Raw genomic sequence first — 12,853 nt, 5'->3', positions numbered from 1 at the left:
AGTGATATACTCACCCTCTGATGGCCCCGGAGTCTTCCCTCCTCTCAGCGGTGCATGCTGCCGCTTCCGTTCCTGTAGATGGTGTGTGTGAAGGACCTGCGATGACGTCACGGTCTTGTGATTGGTCGCGTGACCGCTCATGTGACCGCGACGTCATCGAAGGTCCTGCACACACACACCATCTATAGGAACGGAAGCGGCTGAGGAGATCGGCTGTCTGCAGGTGAGTATAACCATTTTTTTAATTTTTTTAATTATTTTTAAACATTCTTTTACTATTGATGCTGCATAGGCTGCATCTATAGTAAAAAGTTGGTCACACTTGTCAAACAGTATGTTTGACAAGTGTGACCAACCTGTCAGTCAGTTTTCCAAGTGATGCTACAGATCGCTTGGAAAACGTTAGCATTCTGCAAGCTAATTTCACTTGCAAAATGCTAAAAAAAAAACCGCGAAAAAAACGGGAAAAACGCAAAAAAAAAATGCGGATTTCTTGCAGAAAATTTCCGGTTTTCTTCAGGAAATTTCTGCAAGAAATCCTGACGTGTGCACATACCCTCACCCTGCCTGCTGAATTTATCACTCTGAAAAACTGGTAAAATCTGACTTTGTTGTGGAAAAATGGACTGCCAGAACAGTGAGGTGTCAGGTTACAACTACTATTTTACTTAATAGAGAATAGAGAAAAACAAGAGAAACTGATTGCGATGCGGTTAGTAGTTTAGTTTATCCTAGGACAACTGTTTTCTCGCACCCCCATAGCAAGATTCACATCTACGATGCTCAGTTCTGGTCTATAATAACATCTGTGCTGCGGGAACTTCTTTGTGTGTTATAAAGAAAAATAGGAATTAATCTCTCTGTGTGTACTGTGTATTGGAAACATCATAGTCTCCATCTCCATCTCCAAGGTCAAAGAGAACTGAAAATTCTGGTGAGAGTCTGGAGAGGGAGAAAAAAAAATTGAGGATACAAGCCATGTGATGACCAGAAATGGTGTAATTCTTCATGTACACACATTACAGCCTATTCTGAAAAGTTACCTCAAAGCACAAGTATGGTTTAGACAATTATTTCAGATTGCAAATTACAGAAAGGGAAAGTAGCAACATAATACATAAATACCACATATCTATCTAAAAAAAGAACTAAAGTAGCTCTGCGAAATGTAGGGTGCAAGCCTCCGAACACCAACTCAGTGTTCACCCATAAACTAGAATGAAATAGTAGGCAGCACTCCAAAATTAATAAGGAAGACGTAGGTGTCTAATGCTTGAGAAATGCTCACTGTTGTCAAAAAATACCCACACGTTTCGCTTATTGATTTTGGAGTGCTGCCTTCTTTTTTATTGCACTTGACGAAAAGTGACATTGCACTTTACTGGCTAAATAAAGAGCCTTTTTTTGCACATTTTTTTGCTGCCCTCCTTGTTTGTTAGTTATTTATAGGGTTTAGGTAAACCTCTGAAGGCATGCACCCGGCAACATAACTATTAACGCTGCTTCATTTTTTTTTATCTATCTCCGGTTTCTATCTAATCAGATAATCTATCTCATATCTACCGTATTTATTTGTTTATTTTACTCACTGATATAGCGCCATTAAATCCACATCGCTTTACAGACATTATCTGTCTAATATCTATCTGTGCATATACATATATATATAAACAGCTAATAACATTTGAAACACTAGCGACATCTACAGGATATTTATTGAGATAGCAGGAGAAATCCAGAGTAAAATGAATCAATCCCTTAAAATGATGAATATTTGAAATATGTCAGTCTAAATTAATTTCCTTCCCAATATTGCATCATGTAGCTTTCCAGTGGCTTTGACCTCAACGTCCCTAAAGCCAGAGTCTGTAAGGAGCTTGGTATACTCAGATGGCGTCCGTTCTCTGCCTTCTGTCTGGACCAACATATTCAGTGAGTGCAGCTGGGAAGTCACGGGGCCACTTCTGTCTTCATTTAAAAGGACTTCAACTAGCAGCACCCCACCGCCTAAAGATTACCGAGAGAGATAGTGGCAATTATTATCACAAAGGTAAAGCAAGAACCGTCTGACGTTCTGATTGTTATCTCTGGTTGTAACAATAAGCTCAATTTAACATATCAAGCTATGAATGTACATATTAATAACATATCAGATCAATGTCATATCAATTTACTTATTGATAGCATCAAAAACATATTAATATGCCATATTATAAGGCCGCGTCTGAAGTCCAAAGATTGTGATATCTAATAGTCTGATGTATTTGCTACTAAACATAAACAATTACTCAGACAACAGGAATTTATCATATCTCACAGTACAGTGCCAATGTCATTACTACACTACAATTATTAGTTAAGTGAGTATTTTGAGCGTCATCATTTTAATGCAGATTCTCCAACTCCAATATGTATAAACGTGACTGCTTATTGGATGAAGCAGATCAGGTGATGAATATTTGTGTAATGAGGAAAGATGTGACCTAAGGATATGAAGAATATCAACGTATGCAGAATTATTAGACTGCTTGTTTTCTTCAGGCAAAATGGGCCAAAAAATAGATTTAAAGGTAATCGATCACAGGTATTAACCCTCCTGTACCGTCTAAAGGGATATAGGTCATAGGAAGCTGAATAAAATGATATCTTGATATCTGCAGTTCAATGTCTTAATCTAGAGAAATCAAGTATTTCTAATATGTAAATGAGCTGTTAAGACTTGGCTCCAGAGATTATTTTAATTGAAAGCTGTCATTACCAGTGTGAGACATGTAATGACTGACAGTCTGCTCTCATAATCACGCACAGCTCTGCAGTGAGATCAGCGCTAACACAGAAGCAAAATCTGTCTCATAATAAACATTTGCAGCAGCACTTTTTCTCTCATAGTGTTGGCAGCTTGCCTGCAGAGTTGTGCCTGATGATAACCAACACAGCACAGCAGAGTTGAATCTTGTCTTATTGCAAACACATTTGCAGTGATGTCAGCTCTGCTCTTCCCCCCCCCCCCACACACACACTGGCTGCCTGTAAGACTGAACACCTGCACTGTAAATGTGTTAGTACAACGGAAGTGAACTTTGTTTTAAACCAGTGTTAGCTCTGCTGTACTGTGTTAGTTCTAAACTCTCTCAGAGCTGTCTGTGATTACACTGGTAACTGCCCCTTTCATTTAAAATAATCTCTGGAGGAAGAATCTCAGATCAGTATCTGGCTCATAGATTGTAACGCATATTTACACACACAAAAAAACCCTCTTGAGCAAAACATCTGATTGTAAATATCGAGGTATCATTTTATTCAACTTTCTATATCCTACATGCACATATAGATGGGTTAAGAGCGTTCATCCTACTAACAGATTCTCTTTAACTGACTAACACATTTTTATTTTTCAAACATTTTACAAAGGAATGCAATTGCTAAGATATTGGGTCGTTAGCACAGAATCATCAAAAGTTGTGTTGCAAATGGTCAGCAAGGTCACAAAACTATTGGAGAGAGGAATATTGCATGGCCTATAGGCCTTACCCTGGCATGTCAGGCATGTCACTCTGCACAAGGAGAAATATTACCCCTTAAACCCAAGTCAGTGGCATCTCATACAGCCAAATCAGATCTCATGCTTTGCACTGAGGAAGGGCAATACCACGAAACACGTGTCTGCAAACTGAAATTCTGGTTTGGCTTTTATCCTACTTTTTGCAGCAAAGTTTGTTAAATGGTCGATATTGACTTTTAGGTTTGTTATTTCCAATAGGTGGCAGTAGAGTTCATGTCTTCTTCCTCTCTGTAGAGGAAACTTGCAGAGAAAAAAAGATGCAATCATTGTCAAAGATTTGAGAAGAATTAAACATAAAGCAACCAGGAACCCGTTATCCTCCAGTAGTCTTACATTCCAGAACTGCAACCTCCCTGGAGTTCTCAGAAGTAAAGGGAGATAAGTGCTCAGAGAAATGGCCAAAATAAGGAAAGCTGGAACCCGACGAGCACTGAACAAGATATAAATGATGAAATGTCAAGACTGGGCCAAGAAATATCTAAAAACAGATTTTTAGAGATTTTATACACTGAAGAGATGAGAGTGACTATTGATGGACCAGATGTATAGGTCTATGGCTGGATCAGTAATGTGCAAAACCTTCACTACGTCAGTATTATTAAAGATGAGCTACAGTGGGGGGAAAAAGTATTTAATCAGCCATCAATTGTGCATGGTCTACCACTTAAAAAGATGAGAGGACTGTAATTGACATCATAGGTAGACCACAACTATGAGAGTCAAAATGAGAAAACAAATCCAGAAAATCACCTTGTCTGTTTTGAGAAGATTTATTTTGCAAATTATGGTTGAAAATAAGTAATTGGTCACCAAAAAACATGCAACATTTCTGGCTTTCACAGACTTATAACTTCTTCTTTAAAAGGCTCCTCTGTCCTCCACTCATTACCTGTAGCAATGACACCTGTTTGAACTTGTTATCAGTATAAAAGACACCTGTCCACAAACTCAAATAGTCACACTCCAAACTCCACTATGTTGAAGACCAAAGAGCTCTCGAAGGACACTAGAAACAAAATTTTAGCCCTGCATGAGTGCATGAGGCTGGGAAGACAGAATCTGCAATAGGCAAGCAGCTTGTTGGGATGAAGTCAACTGTGGGAGCAATAATAAGAAAATGCAAGACATACAAGACCACTGATAATCTCCCTTGATTGATCTGGTGCTCCACGCAAGATCTCACCTCGTAAGGTCAAAATGATCACAAGAACGGTGAGCAAAGACCCTAGAACCACACAGAGGGACCTAGTGAATGACCTGCATAGAGCTGGGACCACCGTAACAAAGGCTATCATCAGTAACACACTATGCTGCCTCCCTGGCAGATCCTGCAGTGCCAGACGTGTCCCCCTGCTTAAGCCAGTACATGTCTGGGCCCGTCAGCTGTTTGCTCGAGAGCATTTGGATTATCCAGAAGAGTATTGGGAGAATGTGATATGATCTGATGAAACCAAAGTAGAACTGTTTGGTAGAAACAAAACTTGTAGTGTGTGGAGGAGATAGAATGCTGAGTTGCACCCAAAGAACCTCATACCTACTGTGAAGTATTGGGGTGGGAACATCATGCTTTGGGGCTGTTTCTTTGCAAAGGAACCAGAAAGACTGATCCGTGTACATGAAAGAATGAATGGGGCCATGTATTGTGAGATTTTGAGTGCAAATCTCCTTTCATCAGCAAGGGCATTGAAGATGAAAGGTGGATGGGTCTTTCAGCATGATAATGATAATGATAGGAAGCATATGAAGTTCCTGGAGTGGCCTAGCCAGTCTCCAGATCTCAACCCCATAGAAAACCTTTGGAAGGAGTTGAACGTCAGTGTTGCCCAGCGACAGGCCCAAAACATCACTGCTCATTTCAGAAACTATATCTCTTAAAGAATTCATCTTAGGGGGCAGGGAGCATTTTTAAACCTCAGGTGGGTCATAAAATTGTATAACATTGGGCTGAGTACATGAAAAATTACTATTTTTTTCCATTAAATTGTTGCTTTGTCCCCAGGTTATATTAGGGGAAAACAAATAGTACAATTTGTAATGCAATTTCTCTTGAGTATGACAATACCCCATATATGCTTGAAAACTACTTCTGAGGCACAATGCAAAGCTTAGATGTGAAGGATCGCCATTTTCATGGCTTGGTTTTGGAATTTGATCCCTTGACCTATGGCTGCTTAGTCAGTATAGGTGTCTGCTGAGCTATTGCCTTTTCTTCAATGTCCAAAGCTGATAGTTCCAAAGCCCAGCAAGCGTCAATGTTTATTTACCGTCGGTGGTCAGAATAGGTTAAGTATTCGGGTTTCAGGTTTAATAACATTTTGGATTGACTGACAGCACTATAGTTGTTCAATAATAAATTTAATCATCAAAAATACAAATTGCCTAATAATTGTGCACACAGTATATTAAAGGCACTATGAAAAGGCACATGAAAATGTAAAAAGTCAAATTAAAATCGAAATAAAAAACACCAATATCTTGATACGCTATTTTCATAGTTGAAATTGAATGCAAAGAGTTTCTGGACTACATTAAATAACTGCAGGTTCCAAAGGTGAGACCCACATCTATCAGACATTTATGGTATAGAGATTTGACATAAAAATATTACCATTAACAAAAAATTATTATTTTTGTTAAAGATAATGAACTTATGATTAAAAAAAATCTACAATGGAAATTGTATCTGCCTTTGGTTTTTCCTGTCTATCACATTAACACATTTACATTGTCATTTTCCTACAGAGTATGAGCTCACCAGGTCTACAAGACTGGTATATCTTCCGCAGCAGTGCAAGGCATTTTTCTTCTGTCCAGTTATTAATAATCCTGGCCAAAATAAATAGGTCTGCCTCAGGAATAGGATCATTAAAGAAGTCTCCTTTAATAAAGATAAAAAGACATTGTAAACATAAAAAATTAAGACAATACAGGCATAAAATAACAAGAAATTGTTTTTCTTCCAAGAGTCATAACTTTTTGGTATTTTTGCAAGCTGCAAGAGGGCATTGAAAGGCATCATTCATTTGATGTTACATTAGTACCATTTTAGAGTATGTACATTTTCTTGATCACTTTTCGTGCCTTTCTAGGGAGACATGAAGTGAATGAAAAACAGTATTTACAGTATTCATTTTTTTCTTTACAGAGCCTACTTTATGGGTTAAATAATGTAATATTTTGATAGATCAATACAAGCTATATTAATTTATACTAATTAAAATTTTTATTTTTGTAAATATTATAGAAAATTGCAACAATTTGTCACATATTTTAGTTTTTCTAGGAAACTTTTTTTTGGTCATTTGAAAAATCAAATTAACCATCTTTGTCCCAAGATGGGCTTCACAGAAGTACAAAGATGGTGCTAATGGGGACTTAAGTAGTTCTTCGCTGCCACAGTACACATTGGAATTCTGAATGCATCACAGGGGTTCCATTGGGCAACAATACTTATCTCCCACCACCCCCAAGATTTAACTACTTACATGTTACAGTCAGTGCCTGACAGCAGCATATAGTGGTTAAATCTTGATCTGTCTCAACTGTTAGAGACAGGTGCACATTGTGGATTCAGATCATGGAGAGCGCTACAACCTGCACCTGAGGTGTAACGTACTTATACGTTACATGTCAGGAAGGGGTTAATCAATTATTGTTTATTTCAGTAATAGCTCAAGGTTTAGAAAGGAGAGGTCTGCTCTATTCACATTCTGCATTTTTTTATCTTAAAATATAATTTCCATTTCATGTATTTTTTACATATCTACATGTAAGCTTCAATTTTCTAAACTCTCCTAAAAATTATTAGATCAACTGGCTAGCTCTGCATATAGCCAGACTAAGTGTTCACCTTGCTGAATGTTGAGCAGTGTGTTGAAGCTGGTGAGTGAGCAGCTGAAATGTGATCTGTAGTTGGGAGAGAGACTAGCGCTCTCTCTCTGAAGAGAGACTGCAGGGGTCAGCTAGGAAAGCTGAGCAGTCTGTGTGCTGGAGCAGCAGAGTAACATGTGGAAGCTTCAACCTGTTTAGGGTGAACTGGGTATGGAATTGAACATTTCTGTTTGACGCTGAAAGCTGCTGGAGCTCGGCCTAAAGGGGATACAGAGACTGTTAGAATTGTACCTATTCTGTGTGAAGTTTGCTCCAGGAGAATGAACTGTGATCTATTCGGGTGAGCCAGTACTGACATATGCACTCCCTGACAGAAGTTATGTCGCTTTCCATGTTATGTAAATAAAAGCTTATCACCTGACGTTAAATTCATCCATTGGTTGTATAAATTATTCTTTTCAAAGCTTCTGTGTATGTGCCTGGCAAATGAACGGTGGTGAATGCTACCTAAGCCTATCTGAGACAAAGGTCATTTTAAGTAACCCTCAAAGTACAGATTCCATATCAAAAGTCAGTGACAAAGTACAATGTCCTCCATTAAAAACCATGTTATACTATATATCTGTACACTGAATGTACAGCTAGTAAGTCAATACACATCTTAAATGTTCTTCCTTTTTATAACCAATGAAATTTTGTTTACTGCACCTTCAAGGAAATTTATCTGTTGATCCTTATCTGTTATAAAATGTTTCTTAGCTGTTTGCACAACTTTGGGCAGGTCCATTATGGTGACTGTTGACTCATTGTATCTAGATACAAATTGTTTTGCAAGAGCTCCTGAGCATCCTACAAGAAAAAAATAGTTTTCCATGTAAACTGCTGACAAATATACACTGCTCAAAAAAATAAAGGGAACACTAAAATCCCACATCCTAGATATCACAGAATGAAAAATTCCAGTTGTAAATCTTTATTCATTACATAGTGGAATGTGTTGAGAACAATAAAACCTAAAAATGATCAACGTAAATCACAACTAATATCCCACGGAGGTCTGGAGTTGGAATGATGCTCAAAATTGTTTTGCAAGAGCTCCGGAACATCCTAAAAGAAAAGAAATAGTTTTCCATGTAAACTGCTGACAAATGTATGTATACATGCTGCATATACCACTAAGGCTGACGTCACACTAGCAGTATTTGGTCAGTATTTTACATCAGTATTTGTAAGCCAAAACCAGGAGTGGGAGATAAATGCAGAAGTGGTGCATATGTTTCTGTTATACTTTTCCTCTATTTGTTCCACTCCTGGTTTTGGCTTACAAATACTGATGTAAAATACTGACCAAATACTGCTAGTGTGACGGCAGCCTAAGAAAAGGTTTTACGCAGGTGTGGGAAAAATGCTACAAAGTAAGAATAATTTCAAAATAGAATTGCTTATAGTTTAATTTTATTAATTACCAAAATGTAAAGTAAATCAACAATAGAGAAATCTAAATCACATAAATATTTGGTGTGACGGCCTTTTGTCTTCATAACAGCATGCATTTTTTTGGTATGTTTGCACAGTCAGGGATTTTGTAGCATTATAGTCAGGTGTATGTGCATCACCCCAGGTAACCGGTTGTTGCAGTGATGTTGACTTTCTTTCAGGGAGGGTTGATATCACACTTGGAGGCAAGGGAGATTCTCTCTATCAGGTAAGGCACACACATTCAACACATCTGAATCTAGGCCAGGAGGGGGAGCTCAGGACCCGGATTCAGGGGAACTTCCTTGGACTTTATGTATCCTGGTCTGGAGAAGGAGTCAGTTCAGTTGAAGGGAGTAGCAGAGGAGTGAGGATAGGAGAAGAATGTCTGGAGCAGACGGAGGGGCCGAGCAGCCACAAGGGAGCTGCAACCCCTCGAAAGAGTGAGAAATTGAAGGAGTTGAATGTGGAGGAGCTTAGAGGGAAGAAGCACAGAGGAGGAAGAGGCTCAGCAGGGAAACAGCGGAAGGACACCCTGGGAGATAGAGCGCAGAAGCTGGGTACCGGGAGCCCGAGATTGTGCTGTTCTCCAGTATGCACAGCAGAACCGGAGGGCATAGGACTATATGTCAATTGCCTGCATTAAGTCTGGGGTGAAGCAGTAAACTGAGAGCCCGGGTCATGATAGTGATCCTACAAACAGGCTCGCACTGCCTATCGTACAGACATCTGTCTTAGGACAGGGGAGAAGGAACTTTGCAACTAAGCTTCAAGCGGCAGGGACCTCGCCATCTTAGCGCAAGTAGGAAAGGCTTATGGACCTCACCTGGGAGAGGGATCCCCTGTTGCCTCTAAGCCGGCCGGATCACAGCTACCTTGCACTTGGTACTCTGGACTGAGGACTGCTATCATCAGTAAACCAGGTAAAGACTGCAAACCTGTGTCCTCGTTCTTTACTATACCATCCACCACATCATCGGTGCCATACACTTGGGAAGCCCTGGGGACCCCGCTTCACCTGTGGGAAGCATCACCATCTAGCCGCTATACCATCACCCCAGAGGACCCCTATAAGTGGCGTCGGTCCCAACTGATGAACAATAGACATTACAAATGCCCTTAAAGACCTTCCCCTTTAATTGGGCACCCAGGGCCACGGACCGGGTCGCAGCCACGTGACATCCCCTTTAAGTATCGGACCCGGTACCAAGTACCCCGCTGCCCTGGTAGGGCGCTCCATATGAGAAACCATTATACCAAATGTGATAATGATCATCATCTTCATATGTAGCATTAATACAGTCATTAACTGAAACAGACACAGCTGTATAGGAGGTACAAAACTGGGTGAACAAAAGGCAAACTCTGCTACAGGGGTGAGGTTGTGGAAGTCTTTTTCATGTCACAGATCATACATTATGGCAAGACTGAGCCCAGCAAGTAGTTATACTGAATCAGCTAGGTCTCTCTCAGGCAAAGATTTCAAAGCAGACTGGGTGCAGTGGTTGGCCAATGAAACATTGTTCTACATGTGAAAGACAAGTCATGATTATTTCCCTTCAAAATCGTAAGATTTCCAGCAGCGTCATCAGCTCAGATCTATCTGAAACCAGTGAGATCTATTCTACACTTCGAGAACTCTGGACAGAAGTGGACTTCATGGAAGCATTGGGCTAAAAAAATGTAAGTCTTACAGACAAACAAAACCAAGTGATTCAACTATGCATAAAAATATAACAACTGGCGTGCAGAAAAATAGCAGCTGGTGCTCTGGATGGAGAAGTCAAAATTTAAAACATTTGGCTGAAATAGTAGGTAATTAACAAATAAAGTTGCACTCTGTAGTGCTATAGCAGGTAAATATGAAATATATGCTTATATTGTTGAACCCACACTGGTTTATGCAGTTTTAAATAAACCAGCTGAAGAAACGTTTCTGTGCCCAGGGGCGCTGCTATCATGAGGCAAGTTGAGCCCTTTGCCTCAGGTGGCAGTCGTCCCTGAAAGACAGGGGGCGGCAGAGCAGCGGTCAGGACAGTGGTGCCAACTCCCCGTAATCCCTGACATTTGCTGACAGAGTGTCACTAGTGCGGTGTGCTCGCCCCTGCTCCCATCCCACAACCTAATGTCATCCCCTAACAGAGTCTGCCCAGACCGGAAAGTGACTGTAACGGTGCTGGACGGCACTCGCAGAGCAGTAGAGTAAGTAAACATGATCTCCCGCCCGCCCGCGCTGCCTGCTGCATGGCTCTGTACCTCACTGGGGGGGGGGGGGGGGGGGTCTGCAGGGCTGTATTTTGTGTCTGTGTGGGGCTGTGTTTTGTGTCTGTGTGTGTGCAGAGTCTGCCTTTGAATTCCTGTTATCTTATCTGAGCACTATATGGCCACTTCCCTCCACCAAACTGCGTCCCTCAGAGACTCAGTCGTAGGTGATATTCTTCTCATTCCTCTGCAGTCCTTACATGGAGACACAGACCCCACAGGTCCCACCACATGAGACGAATACACAGCGCAGAGCTGAGATACACAACGGATACAACGCAGAACTGAGATACATGATAGATACAGCGCAGCACTGAGAAACACGACGGATACAGCACACAGTTGAGATACAGGACTATACATTACAGAGCGGAGATACAACACGTATACAGCATACACAGCGCAGAGCTGAGATACACGACGGATACAGCACAGAGCTGAGATACACGATGTATACACCATGCACAGTGCAGATCTGAGATACACAATGTATTCTGTACACAACACATTGCTGAGATACACGATGTATACACCGTACACAGCGCAGAGCTGAGATACACGACGGATACAGCACAGAGCTGAGATACACGATCTATATACTGTACACAGGGCTGTGCTGAGATACACGATGTATACACCGTACACAATGCAGCACTTAGATACACAATGTATACACCGTGCACAACGCAGCGCTGAGTTACACGACGCATACAGAGCAGAGCAAAGGCACAGGACTATATAGTACAGAGCTCAGATGAATGACATATACTCCATACACAACGCAGCTCTAAGATACACGATGTATACATCGAACACAGCGCAGAGCTGAGATACACGATGGATACAGCGCAGAGCTGAGATACCCAATGTATACACCGTACACAACGCAGAGCTGAGATACACGATGGATACAACGCGGAGCTGAGATTCACGATGTATACACCGTACACAGCGCAGAGCTGATATACACGATGTATACACCATACACAGCGCAGATCTGAGATACATGATGTATACTATACACAGCGCAGAGCTGAGATACACAATGTATACACCGTACACAGCGCTGAGCTGAGATACACGATGTATACAGAGAGCTGCAATCCAGGGCACAGACACGTCACTGCGAATTACAGACTGTACGCTCACATCCAGGACCGAGGACTGCGGGGTCTTTGGGCTCTAGAAATGGGGCGACTCCGTGTTAGGAATACAAGACGCTTACTGATATTCTTCACCGATCTCCACTCGGCAGCTCAACCAACGGCTTGTGCCGACACAGGAGGCAGCGTCCTACCATCAGGAGACCAGAGCAATGTGGGGCTGGCTGACCGCGCATTTCACTACCCAAGCCAGGCCCCTTCTCTGTGCATGCACAGGCCATGATGGTGATAGGAGACAGATCCCCACTCACTTCAATGGCAGCCAGCCCCCTTCTCTGTAATAGGCGGTGGTGGAGACAGGGCCACTGTCCGCAGTCGGCCAGCCCCCTTCACACACAGCATCTAGGTCACACCAGCAGAGAAAATGTCTTCTGTGAAGGCACAAGGTGGGTGGGGCGGAGCCGCTGGGACCAGTCATCAAGGAAGAACGGCACACTTTGTTGGTGCAACATTGCGCCATTTTGCACAGAGAGCAGCAGTCCTGGTGGAGGCAGAACTTGGGCATTTCAGGAGGTTTTCTCCTCCATTCGCATCCAATGCTGCTTGGAACATGGGCGTG

General features: G+C 41.5%; 1 protein-coding gene across 1 annotated transcript in view; it reads right to left on the bottom strand.

Annotated features, from left to right (window-relative positions):
- Window positions 1–380: 380 nt before the first annotated feature.
- Window positions 381–12,853, bottom strand: part of LOC143815468 (acetylserotonin O-methyltransferase-like) — a 140,789-nt gene continuing 128,316 nt past the window's right edge. The window contains exons 6-8 of the mRNA XM_077294684.1: window positions 8,102–8,242; window positions 6,318–6,440; window positions 381–2,007 (exon numbers count right to left, since the gene is read on the bottom strand). Of these exons, the coding sequence (XP_077150799.1) occupies window positions 1,790–2,007; window positions 6,318–6,440; window positions 8,102–8,242 (482 nt within the window). The 3' untranslated portion in view covers window positions 381–1,789. The remainder of the gene's footprint in view (window positions 2,008–6,317; window positions 6,441–8,101; window positions 8,243–12,853) is intronic.

Source organism: Ranitomeya variabilis, chromosome 3, assembly GCF_051348905.1.
Source record: "Ranitomeya variabilis isolate aRanVar5 chromosome 3, aRanVar5.hap1, whole genome shotgun sequence".
NCBI lineage: Eukaryota > Metazoa > Chordata > Amphibia > Anura > Dendrobatidae > Ranitomeya > Ranitomeya variabilis.
Note: the sequence above shows the minus strand (reverse complement) of the source record. Positions and strands in the feature narration are given on the sequence as shown.